Below are 17,242 nucleotides of genomic sequence, written 5' to 3'. Positions count from 1 at the left end.
TCTTTTTGAGGTGTTTTTTCATTCATATATTAGAAGTTTCCATGATTTTGCTGGTTTATTAGTGAATGTATGGCATTTGTTTATGATGCATCATGGATCTGATTCATTGTCTTTTCTCTTTCTGTCTTCAGTCTGTGTAGATGCAGAATTACAGAGAAACAGTGTCTCATCCTGACTTCAGCTCTGAAATCAAACCCATCACACCTGAGAGAACTGAACCTGAGCATGAATCAAATAAAAAACACAGGAGTGAATCACTTATGTGACATACTGAAGGATTCACACTGTAAACTGGAGAGATTGAGGTCAGTAACATTCACATACAAGAATCAAAATGATTAAAATCACTTCAACAGTTTAAACCAAAACACTTTATAATATCTAACGATGCCTACAGAAGCTTCTTAAACAAGCTCATCCAATAAGTAAAACTGTTAAAGTGTGGAATAAAGAGTCTTCAACATGTTTTACACTAAACAATACTTTTGGATTGAACTATTTTTAGAGTTTACCACAAAAAAAAAAAATGCAGTTTTCTAAGAGAAGTCCCTGACTTTTTGTGACAGGTGGGATTCAGTTTACGGCACTTCTCATTCATTCCTATGGTGTCTGTAAACGATTGAGTGTCGCACAATTCTGACTGAAATTTAGTGATGTCAGTACTGTAATGTGATTGGTTATTAAGGGACACATAATCCAAGTTAGCCGTTACGCTTTGTCCAATAGTAACTAATTCAATCAATCAATAGAGCAAATACATCAATTAAAAAATAATGGATTAACACTTAGTTACACAACTGATCAGAATAAAACATAGAATAAATGTTAAAGTCACCTACTATTAAGACCTTATCTGTAGCTAACACCAGTTCAAATATAAAATCAGCGAATTCTTTAAGAAAATCTGTATGGGGCCCTGGTGGCCTGTATACAGTAGCAAGTACAAATGTCATGGGGGATTTATCATTATACTTGTTTCACTGGATAATGTTACATGCAGCACCATTACTTCAAACGAGCTATAGTTAAAGCCCGCTCTCTGAGAAACACTGAAAATATTGCTTTAAATTGTAGAAACACCTCCCCTTTTACCTCTTAGACATGGCTCATGTTTATAACAGTAATCATGAGGGGTAGACTCATTTAAAATAATATAATCATCTGGTTTTAGCACGGTGTTGCACTCCCAGTTATAGAATAAAAGCGAACGATCGGATTAATTTGATGGATAATATCAGAAATCTGGTGGGAAAAAAGCTATATTTTATCACTTTAAACAACAGAAAGTAATAGTAAAATAGAGATTTCTTCAGATAAACGAAACTCCAGGGAGCCACTCTGCAACACGACACTGGAAACGACCAAAACCCCAAATTAAATGTCCCCAACTAAGCAAACCAGAAAGATTGTTCAGATGTTAAAGAAACAACATGCAGCATTACCAAATTCTGCTACTAATTTATGGTGTTCTTTGTCTGTTTGATCACGTCATTAATTGATCTTTACCACACATCTCTGCCATATGTACATCAACTTGACATAGTGACCACTAGTAAGTTACTACTACATGTATTGTAAGAACGTTACTTTAGTGTAAAGTTGCTTTGCAATGATATGTATCGTGAAACGCGCTATACAAATAAATTTGAATTGAATTGAATTGAATTAAAGGTTCTTTATGGAACCATTTAGACAAAAAAGGTTCTTCTATGGCATCGTGAAGCACCTTTATTTTTAAGAGCGCTGGTCTCGCAACACTCAGCAGCTTGTAAATTTTCTTAAAGGGGTCATCGGATGCCCATTTTCCACAAGTTGATATGATTCTTTAGGGTCTTAATGAAAAGTCTATAATATACTTTGGTTAAAAATTCTCAGTGGCTGTGTAAAACAACATTTTTTTACCTTGCCAAAATCAGCTCTGCAAAAATCATCTCATTCTGGTCAAGGCTGCTTTAAATGTTAATGAGCTCTGATCGCCCTGCCTCGCCACAACGACAGGCATCTGAGAACGGCTCGATTTGAAAAAGGGGATATTATTTTTACAGATTAATTAAAAACCACTGAATGGATTTTTATCATTATATGGTAGATTTGTACCTACACTGCCAACACACATTAATGTTCAAACAACATGTAAAAGTGAACATAGCATCTGATGACCCCTTTAAATTGTCTTCTATGATGTGTAACACCTCTGCTAAAATCTCAGAAAAAAAAGTAGTCTGGGGTTTCATGACCCTTTAAAAACAAACTTCCCATTACCATCACTGACTGTTACCTTGTTTGTTGCACAATATATATTTGTATATTTTTGTGTATGTTCATATGTTTTGGTAAAGTTAATCTGTCTATATTCTATGCTGTATATTTTTGTGTAATGGAGACTTGCAAAGTAAGTTGTTGTGTGGTCTAAACATTTGAAAGTTGTATTAAGTGTTTCTGTTCACTTCACTTATTGTCCATACAGCAGGTCAAATACCCAACCCAATATCCAATAATTTCAGTTAAAAATACCAAAAATACACAAACATTTTAAACGTATAGAAAGCTTTAAATTATTAGCCTACTTTGCTACTTTAAATGAAATAATTCAAACGAAAAACAAAACTTTTATTATTCATAAAGGTGCATTTCTCTCTAAAGGGGTGTTCAGTGACCAGATGGCAAGTCAGGAGCATCAACTTCATCTTTGTGACACTGACTCTGAAAATACTAGTTTATTAATAAACAATTTGAATATCTCCTTACTATTTTCCCTGACACATTCATGGTAATTACTTTTGCTGGTGTTTTGTGGCAAGCATTTGTCTGTTGCTTGTGCTTGAACGTTGAACACTAAACACTGGCACTGGCAGAATGAATGTAGCAGAAACATTGTATTTTATGCTTGTTATAGAATGTGTGCTATCACGTGCACTACTGCTGGTGGCAACAGACCTCTGCAGTGGCAATTGACTACCACTGTGGTGCTGTTGTCATTGCGACCATCACAGCCCTATTGACAGTACAGTTTGGATTGGCAATATGGTTCTGTTTTGGGCAAAAACTCCCTGCTCATCCATGCAGCCTAGCATATAAATAAGAGAAGGGGCAGTAGCTATTACCCCCTTAGGGTAAACAGAACAGCTGCTTTCAAACATTCCTGTGCATATTTTTAGTGAGCACTCTGTAAAGAGCATTGTTTTTTTACAACATGTTTTACAGCATTGTGCATTTACACATAAACATAAACACAACTTCAGAAGGATTTATTTGAAACGTAATAATTAAAATTCAGTGTGTGACAACTTACTGAAAAAAAAACTAAACAAGGAACTAGTCACTTTTAGAGTAGAAACATTAAAAGTAAAGCATGCAGTTTTACTATGCACTATTTTTTTTTGTACTATGTAACAGCATTCATTGTGGTCTAGTGGTCTGTTATTTTACAACAAAAAACGCTACAACTGATAACAGACAGCTGCAGTGGGTACTGTGAGTCGTCTTGAGGTAATAAACTATGATGAAATTCATATTTAGTGTTAAATTATTTACATATGTGGCAAGTAGCCATATAATAAGCAAGAGAATTTCAGAGTCACAGTATGCGATGCTATTGCAAACAGGAACAAGTATACATAGAAATTTTCTGTCAGCGCATTATTTCAATTCAATTCAATTCAATTCAATTAAAAAAAAAAAATTTGTATAGCACTTTTCATGATACATATCATTGCAAAGCAACTTAACACCAAATTAAAGTGTTTACAATATATTTAGTCGTAGCTTACTAATGGTGACTATGTCAAGTTGATGTACATATGGCAGAGATGTATAGTAAAGATCAATTAATGACATAATCAAACAGACAAAGAACACTATAATTTAGTAGCAGAATTCAGTAGTGATGTATGTTTTCTTTCAGGGTTGGTATCATCTGAAGTCCTCTGAGGAGTTGGCATAATCTCTTCTTAAGTGTTCTGGATCCAGACTGGAGTTCCTAGTTACCACGGGATGTCAATCCCATGGCAGAAACAGAAAACAAATAGGAACATAATTAGTGTAGCTGCTGTTCAAACCAAGCAAAGAAATATTTGTTCAACCAGAGCTAAAAGATTAATAATGAACATTTGATCAGGTATAACTGCAGGAAAAGTTTATGAGATGCATTATTTGAATGCTTGGCTAAAAAGATAAGTCTTTAATCTAGATTTAAACAGAGAGAGTGTGTCTGATCTCCGAACGTTATCAGGAAGGCTGTTCCAGAGTTTGGGAGCCAAATGCGGAAAAGCTCTACCTCCTTTAGTGGACTTTGCTATCCTAGGTACTACTAACAGTACAGAGTTTTGTGATCTTAGGGAGTGTGATGGGTTGTAGCATTGCAGAAGACTAGTTAGGTATGCAGGAGCTAAACCGTTAAGGGCCTTATAGGTAAGAAGTAATATTTTGTAGCTGATGTGGAACCTAATAGGTAGCCAGTGCAGAGACTTTAAAATTGGGGTAATATGATCATATTTTCTTGACCTGGTAAGGACTCTAGCAGCTGCATTTTGGACTATCTGTAGCTTGTTTATTGAAGATGCAGGACAAACACCTAGTAGTGCATTACAATTGTCCAGTCTAGAGGTCATGAATACATGAACTAGCTTTTCTGCTTCAAAAACAGGTAACATGTTTCGTAGCTTGGCAATGTTACTAAGATGGAAGAATGCTGTTTTTGTTACATGAGAAATATGATTTTCAAAAGACAAGTTGCTGTCTAGTATAACACCCAGGCTTTTGACTGTAGTGGAAGTAACAGTACATCTGTCTAATTGTAGATTGTAAGACAAGAGATTCTGTGAACTGTTTTTTTGGTCCAATAAGTAATATCTCTGTCTTATCTGAATTTAATAAGAGAAAATTATTGGTCATCCAATCTTTTACATTATTATTATTGATTATTTCGAAGTTTCATCTGGTCTTGTTGAGATATATAGTTGAGTATCATCAGCATAACAATGGAAACTAATCCTGTGTTTTCTAATAATATTACCAAGGGGCAGCAAAAACATCAAGCCTCTCTTGAAGCACCTTTCGGACGTTGCCACAGTTCTTCTGGATTTAGTCTGTGTGTGGAGCACTGGCTGTTGTCAGACTCCTTGTGCAATCTCACTGGATTATTACAATTAATGGCAAAATGTTTGGAAATGTAAACTGATATTTCCTACTGACACACTACAGCAAAAAGATAACTGACTTTAAACTCTTTTTTAGCTGGTGAAAATACTAGTGGCCTAAGACTTGTGCACAGTACTATACAGAACAAAAATATATTACACTGATTTTACTTAAAAGAAAAAAAGTTAGATTTCAGGTGTTCAGTCTCTTGTGACCATGAAGAGCTCAAGTGTACCTCACAAATGAGGAGCATCAGAAGGTTAAAGCTTGAAAGTGACTGGAGATACTGCAGTGAATTGATGTCTAACAATTTAAAGTTCGCTTTTTTTTTTTGTTTGAATTGATATCCAGATGTCAGATTTTGCTTTAGAGTTTTAGTTCCTTTGTATAAGGAATAAAATAGAATTCTGTTAGGTATTTACATTGTTTAGGTAATTTCTAGAATAACTGATTAATCATCTGATTATGACATTTTCATTCTGGTTCTAGACTTTCAGACTGCAGTATCACTGAAGAAGGTTATAAAGCTCTGGCTTTAGCTCTGAGATCAAACCCTTCACACCTGATAGAGCTGGATCTCACAGGAAATGATCCTGGACAATCAGGAGTGAAGGAGTTCAATGATTTACTACAGGATCCAAACTGTCAACTTAAGACACTGAGGTAAAACGTGATGAAATAATGTAAAATAAATTATATATAGGTGAACTTTTTCTTTTTAGAATTGTATATATGTTGAACAACCTGTTGCTGCATCAAACTTAAAGAAAAACACAACAACTTATCCATTGTATAAAAGGTGAGAACTGAATTGATTCCTGTTTTATCTTCTCTTCTGTAGGTTTTTGGGTCCTGCTGCAGATGAAGCCTGTCAGTATGTGACTGGAATTGTGGGTATAAACCCGTTACTCCTGAGAGAGCTGAATCTGAGTGAACATGAACTAGGAGACACACGAGTGAATCAGATCGCTGCTCTACTGCAGGATAAACACTGTCAACTCAACACACTGATGTATGTTTTTTTCATTGTTACAAAGATACTTGTGACTTTTGTAATGTGGTTGTCATCATCATCACCAGTATTTGTCAACTGTCAGCTAAAACATACTGGTAAATATTAAGATTAAAACTGAATTGTGTTTTCTCTTTATGCAGTCTGAATAACAACTGTATCACAGAAGGAGGTTGTCATGTTCTGGCTGCAGCTCTAAATTCAAACCCTTCAAATCTGACAGAGCTGGATCTGAGTGAGAATAAACTAGGAAACCCAGGAATGAAGATCATCTTGACTCTGTTTGAAAATGTACAGTGTAGACTGGAAAAGCTGAAGTAAGTATTTTAAAAGTGTATCCCATTAATTACCCAGACTGTAGTGACCCACCACAGTTTCATGAATTTGAAAATATTTTTACATTCGTCATCAGGACTGAACAATTAATCGAAATAACTTGAAATTGTAATATGACTTAGTGCAGTTATCAAATCACAAAAGGCTGCAATTTAATTGAATATATAGTCTGCAGTGTCACATGCTTAAAAGCTTAACCCTCTGGGGTTCTTCGTTTTCCAGTCACACTCAGGACCTTCACGGTCAAAAGTGACCGGAGCCCTGAAATCTTTTTTTTTTTTTTTTTTTCAGTAAAATCAATCAAATGTATTTTTGTTCAATAATATTTTTTCTTCTTTTTTGTGGTGTTTTGAGAGAATTTTATGATAAAAATTAATATTTATGCAATAATTATGATCTATTTTTTCCCTTTGAATATAATAGAAAATTTTTATATATATATAATTTTTATTATTTTTTAATTAATGCTGTATTTCAGTTTAAAGTAGAGACCTGGCCTATAGAAAACAATTTTTTGAAGTCAGATTGGTGCCATCTGGTGGTGTAGTGAGCATAATTATCAAACAATGTCATATTTTAACCACTAGGTGAATGTACTGCTCTCTGTAGAAGGGCTTGTGAATTCTAGTTGTTTTTGCACATATTTGCCTTTGCCTTTTCAGGTTGTGGATTTTAATATATCATATGAGATTATCAAAGACTATTTTTTTTTTATTTGCCAAGTTTTTTGTTTGTTTGATTGGTTTAACTGGTAATTTGAAGCGCCAGTTTTACTTTATAATACAGTCATCCATGACCGAAGAACCCTATAGGGTTAAAAGTGCATTTACATGTGAGCAGATAATGAGTTAGTATTAATAAATCTTGTCCTTTAACCAGTACCCTCCAACATTTAGCATCAGCACACTGGAAAAGAAGTGACATGTCTTAAGAACTAAAATCTATTGTTTTCTATGTGTGTTCAAACACCAGTGGCATCACTCAAAATCTGTCGGTGGCTGTTACCTACAACACAACTCACATAGTTTCCCATTAAATTGCATTAACAATAATTTGGGACAAATGTTAGTGTGTACTGACTTCACCCTAAGCTGGAGGATTGGCAGCTTATTTTTTTCTATCAATTTAATTCAAAGCAAAATTTATGCCACTTTGTTCTTGATCCCTCTTACTTTTGTTATGTGGGCTACCTTTGTGCTCTACCCTTTCCAGTTTCGCGGGTCGCTGACTCCCGAGGCTGCATTGGCTAGAAGCATGGGAAACCTGAGGATTACAGTCTGGGCTTCTCCGTCGGGTTCGCCCCTGCGGAGGTCCGGCTCCTCTTAGTGTGTTACCGTCGAGTTTCTAAATGCCAATGTCAAGTTTCTGAATGCCGATGCCGATTCGTCGTACCAAAAAGATGAGGCCTGCGTCTCATTTAGTCCTCATGAGGACGTCAAGATGTCTAGCGCCGCATCAGCGGAGCGGTTCATCTTCTGACGCTGAGGATTCGGCCGAGCGGCCGCCCGTTGATCTCGGTCAGATCTCGGTGCGGTCCCTCAGTCAGGTGATGTCCATCTTTGTGGCATAAATATATATATATATAAAAAAAAATCTGGTTGAACCTGGTGAGATGTACAACACTGACAAAGCTCGCTTTCTTGGTGTTTCATCTTTCAGGCCAGCCTCTTCAGTGATACTGTTCAGGACTTTGCCCAGTGGTCCTGGGCAGTTCAGGTGCAGATGGAGTGCCCCATGGAGGGCCGCGTTTTTGTCTGCCTTCACCGAAGATCCACCCCGGTGGTCCCAATGGTCCCAACGGGACTTGCTCCGCTCCTCTTTGGGGGTGTTGAGCTGATCACACCTAGGGGTGGCAGTCTGCCATCTGGGTTTCCTTGTGGAAATATAGGACATGGGGCTTCCTGGAAGCAGGCTACCCGGGGATGGAGAAGATTGCTCGATGGGGGACTTTAACTCCTGTTCCCCCCCTCTCCCGGAGGAGGGCCGGGAGAGGATGGCTTCACTGCTGCCGCCTGCCTTCGGGTCGGTGGTACCCAACCACTCACAAAAAGTGCAATTTAATAAGTCTCTGGGTTTTTCAACCCGAGTTCAGTTTGTGAGTGACGCTTTGCCTCCTCAGATCCAGACTCGGATTATGTCTTCGCCAACATTGCGGGAACCAGGGGTGAAGGTAAGGGCTGCTTGCCACAGCGTGACTTTTCTCCAGAACGCTTTTTCTCGGTTGGGTCATCTCCCACCCTCCCCAGACTGCCCCATCGTGGGTACGTTAGTGACTGCTCCGTGATCCCGCTTGTTCGGCGTCTGGAAGCATGGTTATCGCTCCCCAGCCCGTCTCGCTGGTTGATCTAGACAGTCCGACTCGGCTGTGTTATCCAATTCAAGCGGCGCCCACCCAGGTTCAGACGCGTCCTCTTCGCCTCTGTTCTGCGTGCGGAGATTGCGGTTCTCTTGGTGAAGAATGCAATCAAGCCGGTCACTCCAGCCAAGATGAAAGCGGGGTTTTACTGTTCCCATTTCATCGTACCCAAGGAAGTCCGGTGGGTTACGACCTATTCTGCACCTTCGTGTTCTGAATCGGTCCCTGCACAGGCTACCATTCAGGATGCTGACGGCAAAGCACATCCTTTCGTGCATTCGTCACCAGGATCGGTCTGCAGCCATCAACCTGAAAGGACGTATACTTTCATGTCTCGATTCTTCCTCGACACAGACTGTTCTTCGGTTTGCTTTTCGAGGGTTGGGCGTATCGGTACAAAGTCCTCCCCTTTGGGCTAGCCCTGTCTCCCTGCGTCTTTACCAAGATCGCGGAAGGTGCCCTCTCCTTTCTCTGGGAGATGGGTATCCGAATCCTCAACTATCTCGACGACTGGCTGAAGATAGCTCACTCGCAAGACTTGTTGTGTGAGCACAGGGATCTGGTGCTGCAGCACCTCAGCCATCTGGGGCTTCAGGTCAACTGGGAAAAGAGCAAACCCTCCCCTTTGCAGAGTATCTCTCTTCTTGGTATGGAGTTGGATTCAGTCAATATGTCGGCACGCCTCACGGAGGAGCATACCCAGTCGGTGCTGAATTGTCTGAACCTGTTCAGACACAGGACAGCTGTCCTTCTCAAACTTTTGTCAGAGGCTTCTGGGGCATATGGCAGCCACAGCTGCAGTTATGCCGCTTGGACTGCTTCATATGAGACTGCTTCAGCACTGGCTTTATGGCTGAATCCCGAGATGGGCATGGCACCATGGCACGTTCCGGGTCGGCGTTACCCCGGAATGTCGTCGCCTTTCAGCCCTTGGTCAGACCCTGCATTCCTACTGGCCCTGCATTCCTAGGTGTGCCCCTGGGTCAGGTGTCGAGGCACGTGGTTGTGAACACAGATGCCTCCAAGACGGGCTGGGGTGCCGTTTGCAACGGGCAAGCAGCCTTGGGCTCCTGGACAGGACCTTGACTGCAGTGGCATATCAATTGCCTCAAGTTGCTTGCAGTGCTTCTAGCGCTACGTCAGTTCTCCCGATGTTGCGCGACAAGCATGTGCTGATTCGAACAGACAATGTTCTGACGGTGGCATATATCAACCGGCAGGGTGGTTTACCCCGGAATCCTCCCACTGCCAGCTGTTTTATGCCCTGCCATCACCTCCTGTGGAGTCAGCTCTGGCTCAAAACTGGCCCCAGGGAACTCACCATTCCGGGAGAACTTTTCCCCCAGCTGAGCCTCCTTGCACAGACTCTCATGCAAGATCATGGCAGGACTCCACCCCAGGTGGTCCAGTTAATTTTGCGCCTTGATTGGCCCACCTGGACCTGGCTTGCCGGAATCATGCTGCCAGCTGTTTTAGCCCTCCCCAAGATTCCCCTGCGGAAGGACCTTCTTTCTCAGGGGCCCCAGGCCCACCAAGTACACCTTTTCCCCCAGTGAGCCTCTGGAACAGACTCCAAGATCAGGGAGGACGAGGAACAGGTCCTGTTGGTTGCGCCTTATTTCCCACCCGGACCTGGCTTGCCCATGCTCAGGCGACAGCCCCTCCCTGGAAGATTCCCCTGGGAAGGACCTTCTTTCTCAGGGGATGGGCCCAATCTGCACCACGTGACCTTGGAACCTCCATGTGTGGTTTCTGGACGGGACTCGGCAGACCTCACCGGCTTTCCCCGGGCCATGATTAATACCATCATTCAGGCTAGAGCCCCCTCTACCAGGCAGGCCTATGCTCTGAAGGGGGGTCTGTTCACTGATTGGCATTCCTCCCGCCGGGAGGACCCGCAGAGATGCTCAGTCGATGTGATGCTTTCCTTCCTTCCTTCAAGAAAATTTGGAGCAGAGGCTGTCCCCCTCCACTTTAAAAGTACATGTGGCGGCCATCGCGGCATATCATGATTCGGTGGATGGTCTGTCCCTTGGGAAGCATCACCTGATCATCAGCTTCCTGGGGTGCTAGGAGGCTAAATCCCTCTCATCCGCACCTCATCCCCTCTTGGGACCTCTCCATTGTGCTATTTGGCCTTCGGTGGGCTCCCTTTGAGCCGCTTGCAGCAAACGAGCTGAAATATCAGTTTTAAAAATGTCGCTCCTGATCGCGCTCACATCCATCAAGAGGGTGGGGGACCTGCATGCCTTCTCGGTCAGTGAGTCGTGCCTTGAGTTCGGTCCAGCTGTTTCTTAAGTGACCTTGAGACCCCAGCCTGGTTATGTGCCCAAGGTTCCGACCACTCCCTTTAGGGATCAGGTGGTGAACCTGCAAGCTCTGCCTCCTTGTCGTTGCTGTGTCCCGTTTGTGCCCTGCGCACTTATGTGGACTGCATCCGGAGCTTCAGACACTCCGAGCAGCTCTTTGTCTGCTTTGGAGGCCAGCAGTTGAGGAATGCTGTCTCGAAGCAGAGGTTGGCTCATTGGGTGGTCGATGCCATCACCCTGGCTTTCCAGTGTCAGGGTGAGCCATGCCCGCTGGGAGTTTGAGCCCACTCCAACCAGAGTGTGGCTTCCTGCTACGCGTTGGCGCACAGCGCCTCTCTAGCAGACATCTGTAGAGCTCGGGCTGGGCGACACCAAACACCTTTGCGAGGTTTACAATCTCTGCGTAGAGCCTGTTTCCTCCCGTGTGTTATGGTAAATCAGGTAATTGCGGGAGGACAGCTCGGTGTCGGCTTGCTGCGCCATTCCCTTGGATCTGTGCGCTATTCCCAGTTGTTCCCTTATGAGAACTCTGGGTCCTCCTGACCCCCACAGTTTAGATTGGGACGGAGTTTCTGGACTGTGTCCAGTAGGGGGCTCCTTCACCCCTCCCGGTTGTGGCTATTTCTCTATTACTTCCCCATATTCTTCCATCTTTCTTCTCTTCCACTTGACTTATTGTCAAGTGTCTGTTTAGTGTTTAAAACTAAACATTCATTTTGTACTGAGCTATTTTTAGAAATACACACAGTTTTATAAGACGCAAAGCACTAGCAAAAGTTATTACCATGAATGTGTCAGGGGAAAAGTAATGAGATTTTTGAATGATCTATTAATAAACTAGTGTTTTCTGAGTCAGTGTCGCAGGGAAGTTGCCGATCCTGACTCACCATCTCCTTTTTAGAGAGAAGAGCATCTTTACAGATTAAATAATGAAAGAGTTTTTATTTTCAATTTTTTTTTCATTAAATAATAATTTAAAGCTTTCTGTAGATATATTTATCATGTCTGTGATGTATGTATTTGCTGAGTTTTGTTTCATTTTTGTGAAGCGCTCCTGTTGAGATGACAGAAAGCGCATCATGTTTGTGTTCTTTATTTTATTTTATAAATAAAATATATATATAATTGTAAGTGAACACAAACACAAGTCGACCCTTTACAGTTCGGAATGATGTATTACTCTTACTTTTATGAGCAAAAATGATGGAATATTTTAAATAGTTTCCACAAAAAAAATGCAAGTGATGGTGGTGCTAGTGCCTCCATGTCCTGCAAAGCGGCTTCAGCTTCCACTCTCTACACAAACGATTGAATATGTGTCGTGATGATTTAAGAAGGCAAAATTGATCAAACAGACTATGATCAGTTAACCAGTTGTTACTTAAAAAAAAAATAAAAAAAAAAAAAAATATATATATATATATTCAGGGGTTGGACAGTGAAACTGAAACACCTGGGTTTAGACCACAATTAGTATGCCATTTGACCTCCTTTTGCAGCCAATACAGCATTATTTCATCTTGAGAATGACAAATACAAGTCCTGCACAGTAGCCAGAAGGATTTTGAGCCATTCCTTTCGCAGAACAGTGGCCAGGTCACTATGTGATGTTGGTGTATGAAAACATTTCCTGACTCGCTCCTCCAAAACACCCCAAAGTGGCTCAATAATATTTAGATCTGGTGACTGTGCAGGCCATGGGAGATGTTTAACTTTACTTTCATGTTCATCAAATCACTCTTGTCACCAGTCTTGCTGTGTGTATTGGTGCATTATCATCCTAATACACGGCACCACCTTCAGGGTACAATGTTTGAGCTATTGGGTGCACATAGTCAACCTTCACACTCTGCTCTTATTGGTGGAATGTGCAATCAGTAAAGACTGGCCACCAGGCTGCATAAATATAGCCATGAAACCTCCAACACTATATTGGCCAGTGTTTCAGTTTCATTGTCCAACCCCTGTATATATAAGTGGGAAAAAAGACGGACTTGGGATGAGAATTCTGATAAGCTGTTTGACAAGGTTAATTATTTTTTGTGAACAAAGAAAACATCATGATCATGTGTAATAAATCATAAATCATGATCATGTACCCATCTTAGTTAATGTCTTAATTAAAGGGGCTGATCATCCATGAAGTCATGAATCAAAGACTTTGAATTCATGTTAGTTCCTGATAATTCATGACATATTAATGCATGAATTTAAGCATGAACTCTTGTACCCTTACCGTAAAGTGATCCCAGATGTAATATAAAATATATTTTAATCTAAGATGTGATTTTGGTCATCTTATTTTTTTTTTCCTGATATATTTGTTTTGGCTAGTAGAAGTTTTGAATGGCTGTTAAATGTTAAAATAAATAAATAAATAAATAAATAAATAAATAAATAAGTTATTTTATAACATGAATTTGGAAGGTTCAATTTATTTTACGTTTCCAACATTTTTTGGCAGATGGTGTTAACAGATTTCACCATATTTGTGCAATAAAGTGTTTATAAACCTTTATAAACCTGTTGTGAACTAAACACAGAAATGTACAGGTCACTGTGTAGCTTTCCACCAAAATAAAAGCCTGAGGACTTAACATTCAAAAGGAAAGAAATTAAGACATTTAAGGTTTGTATCATTCCTTCCTTCAAAACGGAAATCCTTCTCCAAGCTGCTTGTTCTATGTAGCATTGGAAGTATGATTTAGGCTTAAATATCGTACTGTAAAATATAAAATAATATTATAATTATCTTTTTTTTTTTATTTCACAGTATGATTATCATGAAAATATCATATTGCTGCATAAAAGAAGTAGCTAAAGCTGCTATTTGTGTAATTGTATGTATGGCTTAATTTTTGTTCTCTCTTCTATAGGTTAAAGTGCATCAGTATTACAGATGAAGGTTGTGCTGCTCTGGCATCAGCGTTTCATTCAAACCTCAGAGAGCTGGAGCTGAGCAGGAATCAAATAGGAGACTCTGGAGTGACAGAAATTTCCAGTCTGCTGAGAAATTCACAGTGCACACTACAGATACTCAGGTCTGAATTTGGTTAATCTAAACATGAATCAATGTAAAGCTCCAGCTGGTCTGTAAACTGGTGCTGTGTCACAAAAAAAAAAATGGGTCAGTAATGTGAAATTGGTGTGTTGGTGTAGATACATTTATAAAATAATGACAAAAAGATGCTTTTTAATGGTGTAATAAATGCTAATGAAGTCTTGTTTTAATGTGTGTGTGTGTTTTGTCTTTTGTAGACTTTCAGACTGCAGTATCACTGAAGAAGGTTATAAAGCTCTGGCTTCAGCTCTGAGATCAAACCCTTCACACCTGATAAAGCTGGATCTCACAGGAAATGATCCTGGACAATCAGGAGTGAAGGAGCTCAATGATTTACTACAGGATGGACTCTGTTCGTTAAAGACCATCAGGTGAAAAAGACCTGAAAATATTTTAAAACGATGTGCAGATGTGAAATCAGCTGTATGAAAATAGATAGAACAGTCGAATGCACCATTGTTGAATAGGAACGACATGAACTGGAATTAAATAGCAGTTCAGAGAAATTCAACAGACACACAACAGAATGTGTGTCAAAAATAATTCAAAAATATAAATAATCTGAAATCCATATATGCTTCCTGTAGGTTTTTGAAAAGTCCTGCTGCAGAGGAAGCATGTGAGTATCTCACTGGAGTTCTGGGTAAAAGTCCATTACTACTGAAAGAACTGGATCTGAGTGGAGATAAATTAGGAGATCTGGATGGGGAGAAACTCTCTGCTCTTTTGATGGACTCTCATAGCAAACTGGAGAAAATAATGTGAGTGAACATGATTTATACATTGAAACCTCTTTGATTATTCATTATTAAAGACTGTCAGTCACATGTGTAATCAGATATGAAGAGCTGTTGATCTGATGTGTGTTGAATATGTGCTGAATAATAATAATCAAGTGTTGTGTTAGTTCAGGCAGAACATGTCAGTCAAGCTCACATCAGCTGATACCACCAACACTAACAGTATGCAATATAACTGTAATAAATATACATGATGAAAGTGGTCCTGACTGAAATGCTGTTTTTGTGTTCAGGCTGAATAATTGTGAGCTGACAGAGAAAAGCTGTTCAGTTCTAGCTACTGTTCTGTCCTCCAAAACCATCCTGAAAGAGATGAACCTGAACAACAGTCGTCTGCTGGATTCAGGAGTCAAAGAGATCTGTGAGGGACTGAAGAATCCTGTGTGTGAGCTGAAGATACTGAAGTGAGTACATTTCACCAACAGCTACACTCAACACCACAGCAATGAGATCAATACTGCACACTGGCTGATGATGGGAATATTATTTGTGACCCTGGACCACAAAACTTGTCATGAGGGTAGTGTTGTTTTTGGTGGCCTGTTTTAATTTTAGTTTTAGTCAAGTCTTTGTGTGAAGCTGTCGTTTTAGTTTTTATTAGTTTTAGTCACGTTGTTTAGTAACAAAACTAATTTGTTCATTCTGAGGGAAAAAAAGGCAGCAGTGTAGGATATAAACTCTGAGCCAAGGGGAAAAGAGAGAATAACGAGTTGTTTTTCCTCTAGAGCTGTGGGATACAATCTCGGAATTGCGAAAATTCTGAGATTGTATTATCATGTTTCTTGGTCCGTGCACCGGCGGGTACACGGACCGTTTTTCCCACCGTAAAACTAGCAAAAGTGCATTCGGACATGCCCTAAGTGCACCTGTGCCATGCACTTTAGATCATGTGCTTAGAACATTAAAATAGGGCCTACGGTGTGTTTTGTTGCAAAAGCGAAAGTACTTTGTTTAGCCTTCCAAATGAGGACACAACTAGAAATCAGTGGTTAAGTTATATTTACAACACTGTTCCAGAACAGTACAACACAAATATTCAAGTGGGTTCTGTGCCCACCCCTATGTCGGTCAGACAGGGCTGATCTAAATCTGATATTGTGTTACTGTTCTGTGTTACTATAAAGCCACACAAAAGTAGTTGTTAATTCTAAATCATGTTACTTGTTTTCCGGGTGTCTGTTAGAACAAAACACGGCATAGCAAAGACTATAAATAGTTTTTAACATGCACATTAACTGAAATTTAAAAGTGTTAAAAGAAAAGTCTCAATAAACTGTTGCACAGATATAATACACTACACATCAATATTTATTCCCTTTTTGATTTAAACTTTTTAATGGAAACATTTGCGTGCAGTGTAGAAATATATTGTTTTTCATAAATGCACTTTATAAGTACAATGCAAATAGCAATTTTTGGATTTATGAAATTATTAATATTGTGCACTGATTTTCCTAGAATAACTAAGCTGCTGAATTAGATTCTAATATATTTTAGTATATAAATAAACTGGTTCACATTATCACTAGATCCCACACACTCACACAGAACACAAGTCTGTGCTGATGAGAGAAAGGGTTTACACGTTTATTCACTTGACAGCAAATAATTTATTATTATTTAAAAAAGAAAACATTTAGAATAATTGCATTTTGCTTTTCAACATGTCAATTATTAATAATTTATAAACACATAGTCATGTTTTGTAAATGATAAGTTCATCATTAACTAATTGCTTGTAAATTAACTTGTAAATGACTTGTAAATAAATTAGCAAAACATACGCAAATTGTTAGCATATCACTTATTAATCATTTGTGAATGTTTTGTAGATGATAATTTCATCATTAACTAATCACTTATAAATGACTTACAGCTAAACGTTATTATAAAGTGTTACTGAAAAAACAGTAATATTGCAAAATGTTATTACAATATAATTTTTTATATATATACTTTAACATATAATTTATTCCAGTGATGCAAAGCTGAATTTTCATCAGCTGTAACTCCAGTCTTAAGTGTCACATTCTTCAGATTCTTCAGTTTTTTTGGAACTTGTGATTATTTTTTTCAGGATTCTTTGATAAATAACAAGTTAAAAATAACAGCATTTATTCAAAATATAAATATTTTCTATAACAATGTAAATGTATACGATCACTTTTTATTAATGTGAATGAGACGAGATGCGAGCGGATCCATATGCGAGCTTTTATTAAAGGGACG

General features: G+C 39.3%; 1 protein-coding gene across 1 annotated transcript in view; it reads left to right on the top strand.

Annotated features, from left to right (window-relative positions):
* LOC127160659 (ribonuclease inhibitor-like) overlaps positions 1 to 15,448 on the top strand; it is a 43,602-nt gene extending 28,154 nt beyond the window's left edge. The window contains exons 9-16 of the mRNA XM_051103315.1: positions 132 to 305; positions 5,629 to 5,802; positions 5,981 to 6,151; positions 6,295 to 6,468; positions 14,029 to 14,193; positions 14,411 to 14,584; positions 14,801 to 14,974; positions 15,247 to 15,448. Of these exons, the coding sequence (XP_050959272.1) occupies positions 132 to 305; positions 5,629 to 5,802; positions 5,981 to 6,151; positions 6,295 to 6,468; positions 14,029 to 14,193; positions 14,411 to 14,584; positions 14,801 to 14,974; positions 15,247 to 15,421 (1,381 nt within the window). The 3' untranslated portion in view covers positions 15,422 to 15,448. The remainder of the gene's footprint in view (positions 1 to 131; positions 306 to 5,628; positions 5,803 to 5,980; positions 6,152 to 6,294; positions 6,469 to 14,028; positions 14,194 to 14,410; positions 14,585 to 14,800; positions 14,975 to 15,246) is intronic.
* The last annotated feature ends 1,794 nt before the right edge of the window (positions 15,449 to 17,242 follow it).

The sequence above is a fragment of the Labeo rohita genome, unplaced genomic scaffold (assembly GCF_022985175.1).
Source record: "Labeo rohita strain BAU-BD-2019 unplaced genomic scaffold, IGBB_LRoh.1.0 scaffold_417, whole genome shotgun sequence".
Classification (NCBI taxonomy): Eukaryota; Metazoa; Chordata; class Actinopteri; order Cypriniformes; family Cyprinidae; genus Labeo; species Labeo rohita.
Note: the sequence above shows the minus strand (reverse complement) of the source record. Positions and strands in the feature narration are given on the sequence as shown.